The sequence below is a fragment of the Apus apus genome, unplaced genomic scaffold, assembly GCF_020740795.1.
Source record: "Apus apus isolate bApuApu2 unplaced genomic scaffold, bApuApu2.pri.cur manual_scaffold_90_ctg1, whole genome shotgun sequence".
In the NCBI taxonomy this organism is placed as follows: domain Eukaryota; kingdom Metazoa; phylum Chordata; class Aves; order Apodiformes; family Apodidae; genus Apus; species Apus apus.
Genome location: NW_026248887.1, coordinates 1 through 21204, shown reverse-complemented (window position 1 = coordinate 21204; position 21204 = coordinate 1). Strand labels below are relative to the sequence as shown.

The following is a 21204-nucleotide window of genomic DNA, read 5'->3' as shown; positions in this document are numbered from 1 at the left end:
CTGATGCTCAGTGAGTTCCTGAGCAGCCATCACACTCCCCTGGATAACTCCCCCCAGCTTCAGTACTAACATGACATCACATGGAACATCCCAGTGGCCACTCTGGGTCAGCTGTCCTGGCTCTGCCTCCTCCAGCTCCTTGCAGAGCAGCAGCTGGCAGGACAGGGGCAGTGTGAGAAGGTGGGCAAGTCCTTGGCTTCATGTCAGCACGGCTTGGCAGCAACTCAGACATCCCTGTGTTACCAACATTGGTCTCAGCACAAACCCAAACAGGCTGAGGGACCTGGGCTTCTTAGTGAGGAGAAGTGGAGGCTCATGGCACTACAGCAGTAGCCTGGAACTGCTTGAATGGAGGTTCTAGAGATGATGCAGCTTTTCCTGGTAGTGGGAAGAGAAGAAAAGCTGCACTAAGTGCAGCTTGGAAGGTTCAGACTGGAGGTGAAGAAAAAGAGGTATCACTTGAAGTGTAGCCTGTGGTGCAACAGGTCAACTGGAGAAGGATCTGGATCAGCCCCTGGCTCTGTTTAAATGAACAAGCATCGAGAGCAGAAAGACATCAGTGAAGGTGCAGAAATGCCAGGGTGAGGTCTAGATGATGTGAGAAACGTTTGTCGCGCCAATGAACAGGCCCCCACGGATCCTTCAGCGAAGCACAGTTTATTTACATCCTTGCAAGAATGGGTGACCTAAGCAAGTAGGCACACCTATAGCAAGGTGAATAACGGTTTATATTCCCTATTCCCGACGCAAAATTCCCTCCCCTGTTTCCCCACTGGCTGAGTACTCCAGGGTTTACAGCCTCTCCGACGCTTCAAATTATCCTATAAGTTTCCCGCCCCTGTTTACACATTCCATTCTAGCAGTTTACCTTTTAACTTTTAAGGTAAAATTTTGACCTTTCTTGCCCCCTTGGCTGTCTTCCCAATTAACAATCTACTGGTGTCATCCTGCCCTGAGGAGCAACATAGAAGTAGCTTTGTTCGGCCTTATCTTGGGCCATAAACCCTTCTCCATGTTCAGATCCCCCAGATGGAGCCCAATTAAGTCCCTCAGTTTCTTGGACCATAAACCACTCCAGGTGTCATTGGAATGTGCAGATATCTCACTTATCTCAAACAAACTATTATATTCCTAACACTAAAATATATATCTCAAACAAACTATATATTCCTAACACTAGAATATATATATATGAACCAAACCCAACACTACGTTTCTAACACTAGAATGCAAAATCAACACTACATTTCATTTCTAACAGATAAGAAAATCAGATGGATGTCTCCAGGCTGCTGCAGGCACAGACACTGAAAGACAGTCTGCAGTAGAGATGGCCAAGGGCTCTGGCCGGGCCAAAGGGCTCAATAGAACTGAGGGCTTTGTCCTCTTGGCCATGACAGCTGCCTTGGGCACCAAGCCCCACCAGCAGCAATTGTATTTTGAGGCTCTGGGCTCTGTTTCATCCTTGCCCCTTCCTGGGGAAGCCGGGAGATGTCACAGAATTTCCTTTCCCTTGTCATTGCTCCTCCTCATTCCCCACTGCCCCCAGGAAGAGCCCTGAGCCCTGTGAGAGGGACAGGATCTGCCTTCCCAGGGCCTGGGCTCAGGGCTTGGCCTTTCTGCTCCATCCAACAAAGCAAAGGGTTTCTCAGCAGGACAGGCACCTGCCCAGGGCCTTTGCCTCCCTGCACTCATGGCCTCCCATGATCTGCTCTAGCGAGGCCCTGGGGAGGCTTTGTCAGGCTCAGGGGGACCCCTGAGTGCTTCAGGGTCCTTCCTTTTGTTCAGGCTTCTCTCAGTATCTGAGGTTCATGTCATTAGCCCTAACGAGCTAGATCATCCTCATCCTAACAAGCAAGTATTACAAAGCACTAACAAGCTTTTTTTTTGTTGTTTTACAGTTTTTTTAATTACTTTGACAGTGGCCTCCAATTACCTGCTGTAAGGAGTCCCTGGGGAGGCTTTGTCAGCAATAGCCCTCAGTGGGGCCAATCACTGCTTCAAGGCACTTTCAGTTTTGCTTCTGGCTTCCTGAGCACTTTGTTCAGTCTTCCCTCAGCACCTGAGGATCATGGACTCAGCACCAAACACACCCTGGGAGTCATTAAAGTGCAGAGAGCCCTAACGAGCCTTTTGTCTCCCTGTCTCTTCAGGTCTTCAAGACCCTTACAGCTCATTGGGAGCATTTTCATCATGTAGTTCAGGAGGAAGATTTCAGACCGTACATTAAAAATGGGTTTTTTTTTCAAAGGGTATTTTGGATGATTTTCAGTTGAGAGAAGAGGTGATAGAAGCATTCTCCAAGTGATATTGGTCTAGGGTGTCTTTTTTAACACTTTATTATTTTTTAAATACTGTTTTAAGACATTTAATAACAAAAGAGTTTTAAAATGTATGCCAAGCAAATGCAATTATACAACATCTAAGATAAAAATACAACATCATGAAATACAGCAGAATGAAGTATAACATCACAAAATATCTACAATACAGATATCACTTAAAAAGTAGAATGTTTCAAATATTTTTAAAGCAGTTATGAAGGAAAATACAGCTCTGAAACTGAGGTGAAGCAGCAACAATATTCTTATATTTTACTTGCATTTGTTTAACATTAATTTTAGAACAAGTCTGACAAATGATTTATTTGGCTTTATCTCACTGTTAGTTTTTCATTTCTCATCTTGTATTGAGTTGCCTTTATCTCTGCTCTAAGCTGAGAAGCCACAAAAGAGAGCCTTTCAAATAAGGAAAACCAAGCCATTTTCATTAGGCACATGATGAAAGATTCCTCCTTAACTACATGATGAAAAGACTCCAATTAGCTGTTCAAGTCTTGAGGACCTGAAGATCATTACAGGAAAAGTCACAGCTCGTTAGGGTTGTTGTATTTTAATGAGCCCCACAGTGTATTTGGTGCTGAGTCCATGAGCCCCAGGTGCTGAGAGATGGATGAATGAATGAATGAATGAATGAATGGTTTCAAGAAGCCAGAAGCAAAACTGAAAGTGCCTTGAAGCAGTGATTGGCCCCACTGAGGGCTATTGCTGACAAAGCCTCCCCAGGGACTCGTTAGAGCAGGTAATTGGAGGCTGTGATTGCAGGGAGGCAAAGTCCCTGTGCAGGTGGCTCTGAAGCTAAGAATTCTTAGTATGTCTTTATTCTATGAAGCAGTGAGGCCAAACTCTGAGCCCCAGGCAATAGGAAGGCAGATCCTACCCCTCACTTGTGGGTCAGGACTCTTCTTGGGGGCAGTGGGTGGGAGGATGAGCAACACCAACTGTAGGAAAACTGTGCAACACCTCCTGGCTACCCCAAGAAGGGACAAGGAAGAAATCAAGTCCAGAGCCTCAACACAAAATTTTGCCTGGTGGTCATGAGACAATGGCCCTTTCTAAAGCTGTCCTTCCAGGTGCAGACTGTCTAGACAAAGGCCATTTCCATTCCCATCCTGAGTCAAACCGTGACAGCAATTATTGGTGCCCAACGTGGGGCTGAATCTTTAGCCCAGGCTCGAAAGTCATTGGTGAATGTTGAAGATTCCAGCTCTGATGGCAGGAATCCCTCAGGTAGCAATGGGCTGCACTTCTGCTGAATCTACTGACGGGTTGAAAACTGAACAGACACTTCCTGCAAAGTTTCTGCTGCAGCTTTTTCCCAAGATGCAGTTGTACATGTGGTGTGCAGCTGGGATCATCCTGCTCTGTGGAGCTGCTCTGCTGATTCTTTTATGTAGATGTGATTGGTTCATGTATGTGATTGTTTTTTATTTATAAGACTATAGCCAAAGCCATCATCTCTCCTGTGAGAAGATATTTAGTGCTCACAGGGGTTTTGATACTGATCTATAGGGTGGCAGTGTGTAGTAAGGGCTTTGATGTGAACAGAAAGGTCCATGTTGGTAATGGCAGGGTCAGCTTTACCTCTGCGTTTTGTCTCGGGCTGAATCTCCCAGCTCTGGATCTGAATGGCAGGTTTCAGTAGGGATGCTTCTGCTGAATGTTTAGAATGTTCTGTGGATGGTAGAGCAAGATGTTGTTCCCCTCACTGCCACTCCCCCCAGGCAAGGCTGCTGCCACCACTGCTGCTGCTGCAAAGACCAAGGCCACTCGCCCTCCATCCAGTGAGTAAAGGTTCATCCTGTCATCAAGGGAAAGGCAAAGACAACTGGTCCCAGAGCTCATCCCTGTCTGAAATCTCCACAGCTTCCACAGGACCAGGAAGAGAGTGATGGAGAAGATTCTTCTCAAGCAGATGGAGGAGCAGGCCCTTCTCAAGCAGATGACAACGATGACCTTGTCCAACCTTTCTCTCTAAAGGAACTGCACCTCATGAGAAAGGACTTGACCCTCCATGAAGGTGAGCCCCTTCTGCCTTGGTTGCTCTGCTGCTTTGATAGTGGGGCTGAAATCTATGACATGGACGAAAGAGAAGGCAGGCAGTTGGGATCCCTGGCCAGAGATGCTGCATTGATAGAGCACTTGGGAGTAAGGCAGGAACTCCCAGCCTGTGGAGCCAACTTCTTTCAGCTGTGAGGCAGAGATACCCCCACAAGGGTGACATCGACTGGCGCCGAAGCAGAACAGCCACTCTTGAGAGAGACATCACGTGTCTGAGAGAACTGGCTGTGCCAGAGGTGATCTATGATAACAAGGGGTTACAGATCCTGGTGACGTTCTGTGCGACACACAAATGCTCCAGAGGTCTGTGCAGGCTGTGCCAGCAGCACATGCCCAGATGTTCTCCTTCAGGGGATGATTTGATGACTACATAGGACCAACTGTGAGTGAAGTGGCTTTCAAAGCACGACAGTATGGAGACATGATCTCTGATCCCCATCAGTTCCACACCTCAGCCATGGAAGAAATGACTGAGGGAAGGAATAAGATGCCTGAGAGATGGGAAGGCTGGTGCTGCAGCCATGAAGGGGAAACATTCTGCTAGGAGACAGCAGCAAGAGAGGCAGGACCCACTTGGATGCCACCTGTGGTCTCTCTAGTGTGATCTTATAAAGAGGACATGAGAACCTGAGACAATGAACCCACTGCTGTTCTCCTGAGACGTGTACAAGGGCTGCTAAATAGAAGGAATGAAGGAGATGGTCCTTCCAGGAAGACTTGAGTCAGACAATGGGACTCATTTCAAAACCAGTCTAGTGACTGGCTGGGCCAAAGGGGGGTGGGTGGGTGGTATCTCTCTCTATTTTGCCTTGAACCACATCTGTCTCCCCAAGGCCAGATGTCTGGTTTCATGGCCTTGCACAGTGTTTTTAAAAAAAGACACATCTGTCTGCTGGTTACAGCTACACAGTAAGTGTTGCACCAGGTATGCAGAGATTGTCATCAAAATATACATATATATATATTGCTGGGTTGTGAGATTCCTCTAGAGGTCCTCTTTGGTTCAGGCCTCAGTACCTCATATGGCCTTGTATGGGATGCATGGCCATGACATCACAATGGGGCAGTAGAGCCTTAAATGGGATGTATGGCCATGACATCACAGTGGGGCAGTAGAGCTTTAAATGGGATATATGGCCATGACATCACAATGAGTGGCCAGTTTGGGAAGCAGGGGGATGTCCACAGCCTGCAGGGAAAGAGCTGCAGGAGTCAGACACTGTAGGACAGTCTGTGGTGGGGATAGCTGGGGGCACAGCCATGGCTGAGAGCCCCCAGCCCAGGTCTTCATCTCCTGGGCTGTGGAGCTTCTCTCTGCAGCTGCTGCCTACGAGGAGACACCTTCTCATGAGAGCAGCAGGACTCCATGTGCTCCTCATCACACCTGTGAGCCTGAGAAAGAGTGTCTCCTAGTCCTGCTCCAGGCACTGCACATCCCCACATCCCAGTGCCCGGGCAGAGCCCTGAGCAACGTGTGAGGGGCAGGATCTCTTCTCCCAGGGCCTCTGGGTCAGGGCTTGCACCTTGGAATCATCTCCCCCAGCCAGGCTGACTCCAGCTCAGAGCCATCTTGTCCTTGCCTTTGCCAGCCTGTCAGCAGGGCCTCCAGGTTCCTGCTCTCACCAGAGCCCAGGCAGCTTTGTCAGGGATGTCCCTCAGTGGGACCCCTTCACACTGCCAGAAACTCTGGAGTTTGCACCTGACTCTGGCTTCTGGAGAGGTTTCTTCAGCTTCACTGCTCATCAGAGCCACCTTGCCATGGCCTTTCCCTGCCTGCCATGAGTGCTTCCAGGTTCCTGCTCTAAGCAGCCCCTGTGCAGCCTTTCCTGGTAATGGTCCTCCCTGGGACCCATTAATGCTGCAGAAAGTTGGGAGTGTGCAGCTGAGCCTGCCTTGTGGAGAGGAGCCCCAGCAGGGGCTGAGGGCACTGCCTGCAGGCAGCAGGGGAGAGGAGCCAGGCAGGGAGAGAGGATAAAGGCAGGCAGGAGGGGCAGGAGGGCTGAGAGCTGCTGAAGGAGACATCTTCACAGCCCTGGGCATGGTGAGTGTCTCTTTGCATGCCCCTCTGTGCGGGGGGGAGGAACCAGTCCTGGAGCTGCTGGCTTGGACAGGAGACCCAGACTCCTGCAGCTTTGCAGGGAGAGAGGAGCAGGTTTGTCAAGGCCCCTGAGAAAGTGCCTTCAGCCTTTCCTCTGCCTGCAGGAAGCACTGCCCTCAGCTCTGTGCTCTCCCCAGGGCTGATCTGGTCTCCTCTTCAGGAGTGGCCAGCACAGAGCTGCCCCTGGGCAGGGTCCTGCTGCCAGGAGGGCTCTGCAGGGCAGAGCTGAGCACAGGCTGGGTGGGATGGGGCTGTGAGCAGGGCCAGGGAGGAGAGGTGGGGACAGCTTCCAGCAGGAGCAGCTGCAGTCAGGTCCCTTCCCCGCAGCAAGCCCTTGGTCTCCTCTGCTCCACAGCAGAGCTCCTGGCTCCAAGGCACTGGGATCTCAGCCTGAGTCACCTGCTTAGCAGCTTGATCCCTGCGGAGGAGAAGCGTCCAAGTGCCACCTCAGGGTGCCTGTCCTCCCTCTCTGGGAGCATCGGGGCATTTCTCCATCTGGCCTCCTGCCTGTGCTGTCCTTGCCCTTCCCCTCAGGCTCCCTAAGGACAAGGGTGTCTAAGGTGCAGCTCAGACACCGGTTCTGCAGGAGCTCTCAGGCAGCTGTGGCCAGGGCAGCAAAACCGCTGGGCCCAGCCCAGCTGAGCTTCTCTGGACATGCTGGGGTGGAGGGCTTGGGACCAGCCAGCTCTGCTGGTGGCACCACAGCTGTAGGAGTTTCATGGAGGTTCTCCTACAGGAATATGCACAAGTGGATCACAGATGAGGAACAGAGGGTATTTTTGAAGCAGACATTTCCCAGCTCCCCCCTGCTGTGGAGCAGGGAGAGCTCCTTGGGAGCTCAGCTCCCAACAGCACACTTGACCCACATGACTAGAGCTCCAGCCAGGGAGATCCAAGAAGTTTCTGTAAATAAGGAGACAATGTCTATTTTCAGGGGCTGGGGTGTGAAGGGAGGGAATGGGAAGAGATTTCCTTAGGGCTGTCCTGACTTGTGAATGTGCTTTCCTCCTCTGGCAGCAGCACCTCCTGAGGAAAAGGCTGGGATGTCCAACAGCAGCTCCATCAGGCAGTTCCTCCTCCTGGCATTCGCAGACAGGCGGGAGCTGCAGCTCCTGCACTTCTGGCTCTTCCTGGGCATCTACCTGGCTGCCCTCCTGGGCAACGGCCTCATCATCACCACCATCGCCTGGGACCACCACCTCCACACCCCCATGTACTTCTTCCTGCTCAACCTCTCCCTCCTCGACCTGGGCTGCATCTCCACCACCCTCCCCAAAGCCATGGCCAATTCCCTCTGGGACACCAGGGCCATCTCCTACTCAGCATGTGCTGCACAGCTCTTCTTCTTTGTCTTCTTCCTCGGAGCAGAGTGGTCCCTTCTCACCATCATGTGCTATGACCGCTACGTGGCCATCTGCAGACCCCTGCACTACGGGACCCTCCTGGGCAGCAGAGCTTGTGTCCACATGGCAGCAGCTGCCTGGGCCTCTGGGTTTCTCAGTGCTCTGCTGCACACAGCCAGTACATTTTCACTGCCCCTCTGCCAGGGCAATGCCCTGGGACAGTTCTTCTGTGAAATCCCCCAGATCCTCAAGCTCTCCTGCTCACACTCCTACCTCAGGGAACTTGGGCTTCTTGTGGTTAGTGTCTTCTTAGCATTTGGGTGCTTTGTCTTCATGGTGGTGTCCTATGTGCAGATCTTCAGGGCTGTGCTGAGGATCCCCTCTCAGCAGGGAAGGCACAAAGCCTTTTCCACCTGCCTCCCTCACCTGGCCGTGGTCTCCCTGTTCATCAGCACTGGCATGTTTGCCTACCTGAAGCCCCCCTCCATCTCCTCCCCATCCCTGGACCTGGTGGTGGCAGTTCTGTACTCAGTGGTGCCTCCAGCAGTGAACCCCCTCATCTACAGCATGAGGAACCAGGAGCTCACGGACGCCCTCAGGAAAGTGATTTCTTCATTGTTAAAGAGTGAGAGATTTAAAGCCTCTTTCCACAAATGACTCAGTTTTTTGTTATGACATAATATTTTTGTTTGTTTATTCAGTTTTGTTTTCTGCTTTTTTGATATTCTGCTCCATGGTGGTTGTTATTGTCATCTATGGTTTTGTTCCTGCAAAGTTGTTTGCACTTGTGTCGCTACAACTGAGACACAGACCTGCTTTGTTTCCTTTGATCCATTATTAAAGTTTCTAACACTTGCTCTGAGTCCTTGGCTATCCAGTAACCCAAATTAGCTGCTCTGCATGGCATCCTGTCCCCCAGCCATGTCACTTGCACCACTCAGCTCTCTAGGTCATTGATACAGATATTAACCAGGACTGGTCCCAGGACGGAGCCCTGAGGGACACTTGTCACCATCTCCATCTGGACACTGAGCCATTCACCACTGCCCTCTGGATCTGACCATCTCACCTATTCCTCATCCACTGAGCAGTCCACACATCAAACCCTTCTCTCTCCAGGTTAGAGAGAAGGATGTTTTGAGGGGCCACGTCAAGGGCCTCACACAATCCAGGGAGGTGACACCCATGGCTCTTCCCTTCCCAATGATGCAGTCACTCTGCTGCCCTATTTGCAACTGGCCTTATAACTCTGAGCACACACCACTGGCTCCTGGGACACTCCTTGAATGCCCAGGCCCTTCTTCTCAGGGTCACTGCTGAGTTGTTCAGCTCTCAGCCAGCCCTCATTCTGGGGATGATTCTGCCCCTGGCAAAGGACTGACTGCTTCTCTGGGTAAAACTCTGTGAGGTTTCTTCTGACAGAATCCCAGAGTTTTTTAAATCTCCCAGGAGTGAAGCTGTGCTTGGACCCCTGTTAATGTGTGTATAGAGGTGGCTCACCCTGACATGGGGGGCCTCTGGCAAGATCAGAGCATGAGGAATTGCAGAACACTACATATCTCAGGTGAAGGCAGTAGTTTTATTCATGTGGCCAAGGTAGGAATGCCTATGGTGACAAGCTCAGAAACACCAAATGAAGGTACAAAGGAAGCCAAAGCAAGGGCCAGGGAGGGAAGTGTGAGTAGATATGGGGTCTTTGTATGGGAGGGCACAGAGATCACAGAATCACAGAACTGTCAGAGCTGGAAGATCATCTGGAGATCATCTAGTCCAACGCCCCTGCCAGAGGAGGTTCACCTAGAGCAGGCTGTACAGGGGGTTTTACTGTCTCCAAAAAATCATACAATCATCAAGGTTGGAAGGGACCTTAAAGATCAGCAAGTTCCAACCCCCGTGCCATGAACTGGGCACCCTAACACTAGACCAGGTTGCACAAATCCTTGTCCAACCTGGCCTTAAAAACATCCAGCGATGGGGCATCAACAGCCTCCCTGGGCAACCCATTCAATCTCCTCACCACCCTTAGAGTAAAGAATTTCTTTCTATTATCTCACCTAAATCTCCCCTGTCTCAGATTAAAACCACTGCCCTTGTCCTACCACTGCCCTCTCTCATGAAAATCCCTCCCCAGCTTTCCTGGAGCCCCTTCAGGCATTGGAAGGTACTCTAAGATCTCCCCAGAGCCTTCTCTTCTCCGGGCTGAGTAGCCTCAACTCCCTCAGCCAGGGTCTCCCAAACCATAACATCACAGCCCTTATTCCAAACCACTTCCCGTCACAATCATTCACCAGGTTGTGAACTGTCCTTGTGCAACAGAGTCCATTGGGTCCAGGCTCTGGATTTCCATCCACCGTGGCAGTCTCTCAGGGCAGAGGAGGTGTCACAGGGTCCCTTGGAGTTCATGCTCTTGTTCTGCAGGTTCTTCTTGGGTTCCACTCTGTTCTCCTTGAGACATATCACTGAAAACAACTTATCACTGTCATGCAGTAATTAAAACTGTACAGCCCAATCTAAATACTCTGAGCCAGGGTTAAGCTCCCCTGTGGAACACACTGAACTTCCCCATCCTCCTGCACTACCCGCCAAGTATATCCACTCAATATCATGCTCTTTGGCACAGCTGTCTACTAAGCTGTTCCTGAAATGAGGTCCATTGTCTGACTCGATCCTCTCAGAGGTACCATGTCTCCATAAAACTTGTCTTTCAAGGCCCAAAATAGTGTTAGGAGCAGTGGCATGAGGGACAGGATACGTTTCCAGCCACCCAGTGCTTGCTCCCACCACTGTAAGCACACATCGCTTGCCGTTACGAGTCTGAGGGAGGGTGATGGAATCAACCTGCCAGGCTTCTCCATCCTTTATTGGCACCAACGTCCGTGGCACCACAAAGGTTTTACCCATCTGGCTTGTTTGATTTGGGCACGTATGTCACAATCATGGATAGCCTGTGCAATAGTACCCAGAGTTAAATCTAACCCTCGGTCACAGGCCCATGGGTACGTTGCATCTCATCCTTGATGCCCAGACGTGTCATGGGCCCCCCAGGCTAAAAACAGTTCACCTCTGTACTCCCCATCCCAATCTGTTTGCAACACTTTAGCTGCCTGCTCTGCTTGATGGTTGTGTTTCTGTTCTCCAGTGCCCTGGCTCTTTGGTGCGTGGGCATCTACGTCCCGTCCCTTTACTGCCAATGTCTCTAATCAGGCAGCAATATCTTGCCACTGGGGTCGGCCAAAGGGGCTTTCCCCTGCGCTGCCAATTGTACCGTTTCCATCCCTTTAGCCACCCCCACAAAGCATTTGCTGCCATCCAGGAACCCATGCAGAGGTAAAGTATTGGCCCCTGCTCCCGCCCTGCAATGTCCAGGGCCAGCTGGACGGCCTTTCCTGCTGCAAATCGCCTCGAGCCACCTTCTCCATCCTCAGCTTGTGCAACCTGTCTCGTAGGACTCCAGACTGCAGCTTTCCACCTCCAATGACTTCCTGCAAGATGGCAGGATCCACCAGTGAAAAGAGCAAATTGCTTTTCATGCTCTGACAGTTGATTACCTGGGGCAGCCTCCTCTGCACCAGTCCCTGTCTCGTCCGGTGCCATTCCAAAATCTTTGCCTCTGGCCAGTTCGGAATCACCTCCACCCTGCCTGGGCCACTGGGGCCCCTCTTCCAGCTTGCTGTGTTATCAGGGCCATCCACTTGATCCAGGTGGCATGGGTGGCACGGTGTGTGGGTGAGGCCCTCCCTTTATCCATCCATTCCAGGACTGGCAGGCCAGGTGCTGGGAGGAGCGTTGCTTCTGCACCAATGACCTGGGAAGCAGCTCGCACTCCTTCACAGGCAGCCAGTATCTCTTTTTCACCTGGGGTATCATTGGCTTCTGAGCCTTTATACTGCTGGATCCAAAATCCCAAGGGACGACCTCTGGTCTCATCAGGTGCCTTTTGCCAGAGGCTCCAGACAAGGCCACTGTCACCAGCTGCAGGGTAGAGCACAGTTTTGGTTTCCTGTCCCGTTCGGACGGGTCCCAGGGCCACTGTGTGGACTATCTCTGGCTTTATCTGTTCTACAGCCTGTTGCTGTTCAGGGCCCCATGGAAAAGTCCTTTTCTTTCTGGTGACTTCATGGAGGGGTTTCACAGTCTGAGTGTACCTGGGAATGTGCATTCTCCAAACCCCACTGTGCCTAAGAAGGTCTGTGTCTCTTATTAGTGGGTGCAGCCATGGTTGCTGTTTTACTGACCACATCCAGAGGGATGTGTCAGTGCCCTTCTTGCCATCTGACTCCTAGGAACTGGACCTCTCTGGCAGGTCCCTTGACCTTGCTCCTCTTTAGAGCAAAGCCAGCTTCCAACAGAAGCTGGATCACTTTTCTCCCTTTCTCAAAGACTTCCTCTGCTGTATTACCTGTTGCCTTTCGTGAAAGGCGTGACGACCTGGTTCAAGAACGGCACGGCGGCCAACCCCAGGCCGCTCGGTCCATCAGCTCACAGACACCAATGTGGTGGATGGCAAATGGCGTTTATTAGTGTTTACCGCGGTGTTTATATGAGTTAGGTCTGTGGTGTCACTTCCGTCTGCTTACATCGTGAACTAAGTGCTATTGGCTATTAGGAGAGGGGCCTTATCTTTCCGTACAGCGCGAAATCTTCCGGCCGCCGGACCCTAACTACCCACACACCCATTATGACGTCACCCACTATGACGTCACGGATTATGACGACATCCATTATGACATCACCCAGTATGACATCACCAGTTATTATGTCCTCCATTATGACATCACCCATTATGATGTTATCCATTATGGCATCATCCATCATGATGTCATGCATTATGACATCAACAATTATGACATCACCAACTATGACGTCACTCTTTATGACATCATACATTATGACGTCACTCATTATGACATCACCCATTATGATGTCATCAATTATGACGTCACCCATTATGATATTACCAAGTATGACGTCACTGATTATGACATCATCTATTACGACATCTTCCGTTATGACATCATCCATTATGATGTCATCTACTATGTCATCACCAACTATTACATCACCCCTGATGACATCACCAACTATGACATCACCCATTATGACATCACCAACTATGATGTCACCCATTATGACGTCACCCATTGTGACGTCACCCATTGTGACATCATCCATTATGACGTTACCTATTATGACATAACCCGTTATGATATCACCCATTCTGAAATCATCTATTATGACGTCATTCATTATGATGACACCCATTACGATACCTCCAATTATGATGTAATGCATTATAATGTCTTCCATTATGACATCAACAACTATGATGTCACCCTTTATGACATCATCCATTATGACATCATCTATTATGATATCTTCCATTATGACATTACCCATTATGACATCATTCATTCTGACATCATTGATTATGACGTCATGAACTATGACATCGCTGATTATGACATCACCCATTATGACGTCATGAACGAAAACGTCACCCATTATGACATCATCCATTATGACGTTACCTATTATGACATAACCCGTTATGATGTCACCCATTATGACATCACCCATGATACTGTCACATTTTATGACATCACCCACTATGACGTTGCCCATTATGACGTCACCCAGTATGACATCATGCATTATGATGTCACGAACCATGACCTCACCCATTATGACATCACCCATTGTGACGTCACCCCTTATGAAATCACCCATTATGACGTTACCTAGTATGATATCATCCATTATGACGCCACCCATTAAGATACCTCCAATTATGATTTCTTCCATTATGACATCACCAACTATGATGTCACCTTTAAGATATCATCCATTATGATGTCACCCATTATAACATCACCAATTATGACGACACCCATTATGATATAATCCATTATGATGTCATCCATTATGACGTCACCTATTATGATGTCACCCATTATGACGTCACCAAGCATGACATCACTCATTATGACATCATCCTTGATGACATCACCAACTATGACGCCAACCATTATGATGTCACACATTATGACATCACCAACTATGACCTCACCCATTATGACATCACCCATTGTGACGTAACCCATTATGACATCATCCATTATGTCGTCACCCATTTTGACATCACCCACTATGACGTCACCCATTATGACATCATCCACTATGACGTCACCAACTATGATACCTCAACAACTATGACATCATCCTTAATGACATCATCAAGTATGACGTCACCTATTATGCCATCACCAACTATGGCGGCATCTGCTATGAAATCACCACTGTGACATCACCCTTTATTACGTCATCCATTATGACGTTGATACATCATAGAATATTTGTTAGTAAATTCAATAGAAATATAGCCTCATAAAAGTTTACTAAAGTAATGAATTTGCTATACTAAGGGTTGCTTTTAAAACAAGGTGCTTTGTGAAACTATCAGTCAACTATGCCAAGCATCCTGGAGGTTGTGATAACATCAAGTCTTCTAAGACCCTGGCAGCCTACAGACACACTGATGTGGATTCTGACCCACCTGGGCAATCTACCAGCAGGAGACTGGAGACAGGACCAGGACAGAGACAGGACAAAGACGACAAAGGACTAGAATCAACAAAGACCCCCACAGGAGACCCTCGAGCAGGCATAATTACAAAGATAGCCAATTCCAGGAAATAAAATGACTATGTAAAAGAATTCTGGGGACTCACTGACATGGAACTGAAGATGCATGTTTTTGGTGTATATTAGTCAGGGTGTTTCACTGGCTCCTTGGAGCACTCATGGTGGAGAATCCCCAGTGCTGCCCAGCGCTGCAATAAGGAATGCCTGCTCAATAACAGCTTGGTTGTTGTTATTGGGTCTTGATCTCGGAATCCTTACCCAGCCGCACCAGCCTCCCACTGCGGTGAGGAGTGTTAGAAAGCAGGGGGTTTGGAAGCTCCGAATTTTTGTTTCAGTTGGTGACCCAGATGGGACTCTTTTCTCTGCTCGGCTGCAGGAACCTCTGAATCGGCGACCCCCTAGGCTGGCCCCAGAGAGTTCTCTGGAGGGACTCACCGATTTGGTGGATCCAGGCAGGAGCAGACAAGGACCTCTGGTAAGAATAAGGCATTCTATTGTTTGTTGGTTTGTTTGTTTGTTTGTTTTTGGGACCGGTCAGTTGGAAGGCTGCCTCGTAAGTCGCAGTTCGTAAGAACCCCGCAGGGTGGCAAGAGCACAGTAGAGTGAGCTTTTGGTTCAGCACGCGTGAGCGTGCTTTGGGTACAAGCTCAGTAGAGTTTACGTATTGTTTACATGTCGGCCTGCCCTGGATAACAGAAAGCAAAAAAGCAGAGACCAGGCCAGAGTAAGATCATTGTCTGAGTTACTGCTGAAATCGAGCCTGGTTGGGTTATATCAGTGTGTATATTGTAAGCAAGAAGAGCATTGGAAAATGAATTGTCCCCGATCCTGGCAGAAGCCTCTAGGTCTAAATTAGATCCTATCTGGACAACAGATCAAGATAAGGGCTCAGACTGGCTGGAGGTTGAATTAAATTCCCTAGCAGAACCATGAAGCTGGGAAGGACAGGGTTAATTTTCGGTGAATACAGGAGCTAGTTATGCTGTTCTAAATTCTTGCAAGGAACCTGAAGGAAGAAACAACCAGATTATAGGACACAACACAACCTCGTCAGAATCAGAACATGAGGGTAAGACCAGTGACTGGACAGGTACAGTACCAGACATCAGAACTCCTTGGGCCAGTGCTGCTAGGAGCTTCGTTTGGGTCCTACACAGATCCAATCCTTGCAACCTCACTGAGGCCGAAACATCAAGTTCCTCAGAACCAGCATCTGTGGTGAGCACAAAAGATCTGGGCCAGGACAGAATCAAGGGGAAATGAACTTTTGGGAGGGTCCTGAACCAGCCAATCACAAAAACAACAGATACGACAGAGATCCCTAGGGTACTTCCTACTGCTGGGGTTCACTGGCTTCAGGAGTGAGAGACAGTTAAGTTCCCTTAGGAGGGGTCCATTTCAAACAGCTGGGATCCATGATCTTATTGCTGTTGGATCTTTTAGCCTCTTTGGCTCTCCATTCATCAATCAGATCCTAAGGGAAAGAGCATGAAAGGGCAGGTTAAAACACACGATCCACACTGGAGAATTATCCAAGGTACAACAGCACACAGCCAAGTCCACAAGCCTGAAGGTGACCAGCCTCCTAACTGCTCAACATGACAAAAATAACTTTTCCTCTGCAGAGCTTTCTCCAGGCCCTTCCAATCCCACTGATCAGCTGCTTTTAGCAACCAAGTGAAGTCTCAGGGAGGGAAGAACAAAAGAGAGGTGCCATACTTGGGGACTTATAAACCACTTGTCTCATGTCTAAACAGGGTACAAACAGGACTCATTCAAGATTCCATTGATTCAGTTCACTTCTATGTCAACCATTTGCCCAATAAAGGGCAGGCATGAGGAGGAGCACAATGGGAATATTGATCCATTGTCCCCTAAAAAGCCACTTACACCGAGCAAAGTTATTCCACACGTGAGAAAAGGAAAGTCAGTGCACCATGTTCTACACTACTGAAGACTCACCTTGGATGTTCACATCATATTTGATCAGTTACTGCATTTGAAAACTACAGTGTTCCCCCTCGGCTAGAACCAAAAGACTGGAAAGTCCAGCACAACACAAAGGAAATACTGATGTCAATGAGTTCATCTGAATTAAACAGCTAAATACAAGGAAACAAAAAAAATATGCAGAAATAGCCACCACAAATCTTACCTGTCTTTTCAGGACCAGGTGTTTTCCCTTCCAGTACTTGAGCATCTGAAGTGCCTGCAAGGTGCTAACAATGTCAACAGGATGCACTGCAGTCTCCTGGCTGATTTCTGCAAACCAGCAGCACTTTATGTTAGAACAGACACAGATTCCCCTGCAATAGCCTGTAATTGTTAGTTGTCACCTCCAAGTTTCAGGCAACTCCTTTGGAAGGGATGCACACAAAATGCCCTGCACATGCTGAGGAGGTACCTGCTCTGGCTGTCTGACTTGCAGCCTTTCACCCTTCAGAACTACCCTGACATGTCTGGGAGATGCTGCACACTCCTTGGTGCCATCATCATAGAAATACTATTAAAGAAGTTCAAATAGTCTCAACGTTTTCCCACAGCATCAGAAAGCCTCTCAGTGGAGCCATTTTCCTATTTAAAATTCAAGTTTTAATTAGAAAATTAAATTATTCTAATCTACAGAGGGATAAAGTCCTTTCTGAATATTTTAAATGTATTTTTTTTAAAGAATAAGCCATTATCTAGTTTTAAACTCTTCAAGCTGACTTATCTTTAGTGGTGGCAGGACTGGAAAGCAGCCATACCCAATTATAGGAATATTCCTCCAGCTCTGCTGCTACACAAACATCTCCATGAGTGAAGCATGACCTGCCCCATCTTTAAGGAAGATGAATGAATGAGATGCAGGGGGATGTTCCTGAACCCACTCACTGCAAACCTTTTCCCTGGGAAGCATACCTTTGATAGAAATCTCTTTTCCTTGGAAATTATGCAGGTAACGAAGAAGAACTTCCTTCCAGTAGCTCCTGTAGCTGATGAGCCCTAAATCAGACAGAGGACGTTCTGGAGAGCCAACTTTTTCTTCTACTTTAGAAAGCAAATAGCCTGCAAAGGAAAAAAAAAACCCAACATTTATCCTTCCTAAACTACTCTCTCCTGACTGCTACCCTCTTTAGCACACAGAGAAAGCAGCTAGAATGAAGCCTGCTCAGCCACAACCGTAGATATATTAGATTTATCATGCCTCCAGGATTTCTCTCTCCATACTTACTGAAGTCAATGAGCATCTTGCCATAACCTTGCCTCATGTACTGGGGCATTGTCAGGATACAAGAAACATTGTAGCTGAGAAAAGAATCCTTCTCGTAAAAACAAGGAGAGAGAGAGAGGAGAGATTAACAGGTCTTGATCTGTACAAACAATGGGGATATCATCACCCCAGCAGACTGAACAAGCCTGTGCAACTGATACAATACAAGGTGAAAGGAGCAACAGCAGAAAAACCTGCCTAACAACAAGTCACACAATCATCCTTCAGCTACCAACCTGGCTTAGTGTCTTGCTTGATTAGCCATTACATTGGGTGTTTGGTGCACAACTTTAAGCCTAGGATAGCTGGCCATGGAGTTGTGCCTGGGTGTGTATGGATGTTCAACTAACCTTGGAGAAATAACCTATCAGGTGACAGCCAGTGTTGTCAGCTTCTGTCATGACATAGAAGAGGAAGGGTTCAACATCATAATACAGTGTTTTATGGTCCAAGAAAAGTTTTGCCAGCAGACACAGGTTTTGACAGTAGATCTAGAAGCAGAAGGAGAGTAGAATACATCTGTTTATTACAGTGGGACACCCCAAGAGTGGACAAAACCATGGCAAATGACAAGAAAATTCTGAATGATCTGAGAAATGAGGTACAGTCTTTCACACAAAGCAGCTAGGCCAGGAAACAATTCCATTTGTGATGAAACTTGATAAGCCCAGCTTCCTTAAGGGTGGGAATTGACGTCTGTGATATCAATCTCTTAACTCCCCAGATACCACATCTGTGGTATCTGATACCACTCGGTGAAGGAAGCAGAAGGTTGGATCTCTGCTTGCTTGCACTGTACTGTGTTAATCCTCTGCTTCAAGGTTATCTCTGGTCACTTGAAAAGCCTCCTCCCAGCTTCCCGCAGTGCAAAATTTAGCATTTGCATTTGTTTCTTTGTTCCTTCCTCTGAAGCCTCCCAAGAGCAGACACAACCAGAGGCAGGACACACATGGTGCTGCTGCCCAGCACTGAATGTGCAGCTGCAGATCCATGTTCTGCCCTTCAACTCAGGGCTAAGGAGGTCACCCTCACCAACAGGAGGCTGGTTCACACACTAACCCCGAGCTGTCCAAGTATCCACAGGGAATGGGAGGTGGGCAGCACAACCCACTGAGGCTGAGCACAGAAATCTTCCCCCTACCCTGCAGTACAGGATCTTGACACACATGTCCAAGCACTGTATGAGCCAAGAGGTGGAACTGCTGGAGCACAACGTGGCTGAGGAATAACCACAAGGAAAACACAGACAAAACTGCAAGTGTGGACAGATCAGACTCTAGTCTTTCTACAACTAGAGGGAGAAAGGGCCACTTGTGTCCTGCTTCTCTACAGGAAAGGAGTGCCCAGCACATCTGAAAGCCACTCCAGACTGGCCTGAGGATGGCAGTTCCTTACCTTGTTCTTCTTCCCATCCACTTCAAACACTGAGATGGAGCCTTTCCGGTAGATTTCATCACCCGGTGGGTGTTTCCAAACACATTTTGCCTATGACAGGAAAACAACGACAGGGGGACGGCGTTTTCAGGGTGGAAAAAATTTACCAGCTCCTGGATATACCAGGAAACACACGGGTCTCCTAAAGCGGAGATAACACCAGGAATGCTTTCAGTGGAGATGCTGATAGCAGGTGTAAGGCAGGGGGATCAGCTCTGCCCCAGCCCTCACCATGTGCCTGCGAAGTATTGTCTGGCTCTTCCTGTACTTGAGGCAGAATTCACACATGTAGAGACGGCCCAGGCGAGCATACTCCTCTGGGTAGGGGGAGTGGTACCAGGTGTCCAGCTCGTAGCGGCCAAACGCGATGGTTTTAATCATGTTGCTGCCTTCTGTGATCTGGCCCTGGAGCCGCAGCTTTTCCTGGGAATGGGAAAAATGGAGGACTATTTAAAAAAAAAACACAACAGAACAAAAAACAAACAAACAAACAAAAACAAAAACAAGGGAGGTTGGTGGGAAGGTCGTATTTGTTTCCCTCAAGGAAAAGAATTTACTTCAAGTCTTCTAAATTCACAGAATCCCAGACTGGTTTGGGTTGGAAGGGACCTTCAAGATCATCTAGATCCAACCCCCCTGCATGGGCAGGGACACCTCCCACCAGCCCAGGCTGCTCCAAGCCCCATCCAACCTGCCCTTCAACACTGCCAGGGATGGGGCAGCCACAGCTTCCCTGGGCAACCTGGGCCAGGGTCTCACCACCCTCAGAGTAAACAGTTTCCTCCTCATGTATCACCTAAATCTTCCCTCCTCCAGTTTTGATACATCCTCCCTTGTCCTCTTACTACAATGACTGTAAAAAGTCATCTTTCAATGTGACCATGTCTAACAGTCCCTCCCACAGACCTCTCCTTGATCAGCCTCAGTCTGAGCCCTGTCCACAAGAAGTCTCACCACGTCCTCAGATGCCCGTGCTTGTGCTCTCCGGAAAAGCTTCAAGTCATACTCACTGGTCAGGTTTTCAAGGAGAGGTTCCCTAGTGTTGCCATAGGTTTGTCTGTGCTCCTGGAGCAATAAAATAACAGGAGATTTTGCTGCCACGATGCTACCAAGCTGTTGGATCTTGCAGCTTTTTTTAGCTGAGAATGTTATAGGATGGCTGGGAAAGCCAAACTCCTGCTTAGTTGTCTCATTCCAGACAGGAGGGCATTCAAAGAATTGAATCAAGAGCTAATGAGGGCACCAGCTTTGGGTGTGCCAGACATAACCAAGCCCTTCTGGCTGTTCTCATATGAAAAGCAAGGGGTGGCTTTGGGAATTCTAGCCCAGAAGCTGGGTCCCTATAAGCGAGCAGTAGCATACATCTCCAAACAACTGGATACAATTAGTAAAGGATGGCCAGGATGCCTTTGGGCAGTGGCTGCAGTTGTTCTGAATATTTAAGAAGCCTGGAAGTTCACTTTGGGACAAAAGATGGTTGTGCATACTTCCCATGCAGTAACCTCTGTTCTGGGACAAAAAGGGGGGTATTTGCTCTCACCATCAAGGTTCCTGAAGTACCAAGCAGTCCTAATGGAACAAGATGATGTTGAAATTACTACATCTGCCATCATTAATCCTGCTTCTTTTCTGAGTGATAAGCAGGAAATGGAAGCCATCACACATGACTGCATAGAGACTATAGAGACAGTGTATGCAAGCAGATCTGACTTGAAGGAGGAACCACTGGAGGAACTGAATACACTTGGTACACCGACGGGAGCAGTTTTGTAAAAGATGAGTCCGCATGGCAGGATATGCTGTAACCACCAGGGATCGAGTGGTGGAAGCAAAGTCCCTCCCTAAGGATACATCTGCACAGCGAGCTGAAATAATTGCTCTAGTGAGAGCACTGGAGCTTGCTAAAGGTCTAAGAGTGAATATCTGGACAGATTCAAGACATGGCTTTGGTGTAGTTCACGCTCACGGAGCTATTTGGAAGGAATAAGGAATTTTGACGGCCCTAGGAAAACACATCAAGCATGCTGACATGAT

General features: G+C 48.5%; 2 protein-coding genes across 2 annotated transcripts; one reads left to right on the top strand and one right to left on the bottom strand.

Annotated features, from left to right (window-relative positions):
- The first annotated feature begins 7541 nt into the window (after window positions 1-7541).
- On the top strand, window positions 7542-8498 carry LOC127396366 (olfactory receptor 14J1-like). Its single transcript, XM_051643979.1, has one exon. The coding sequence runs from the start codon at window positions 7542-7544 to the stop codon at window positions 8496-8498; it is 957 nt and encodes a 318-aa protein (XP_051499939.1).
- A 7291-nt stretch (window positions 8499-15789) lies between these two features.
- Window positions 15790-19616, bottom strand: LOC127396369 (histone acetyltransferase KAT7-like; the record flags this gene model as incomplete). Its single annotated transcript, XM_051643981.1, has 7 exons — window positions 15790-15957; window positions 16639-16745; window positions 17385-17531; window positions 17698-17788; window positions 18087-18227; window positions 19132-19221; window positions 19402-19616. Coding segments are annotated over 7 exons (893 nt in total), but the record flags the coding sequence as incomplete, so codon positions are not given.
- Window positions 19617-21204: the final 1588 nt, after the last annotated feature.

What these genes read in the sequence shown, in the direction of transcription:
- LOC127396366 (XM_051643979.1), top strand. Translation starts at nt 7,542, where the DNA reads ATGTCCAACAGCAGCTCCATCAGGCAGTTCCTCCTCCTGGCATTCGCA.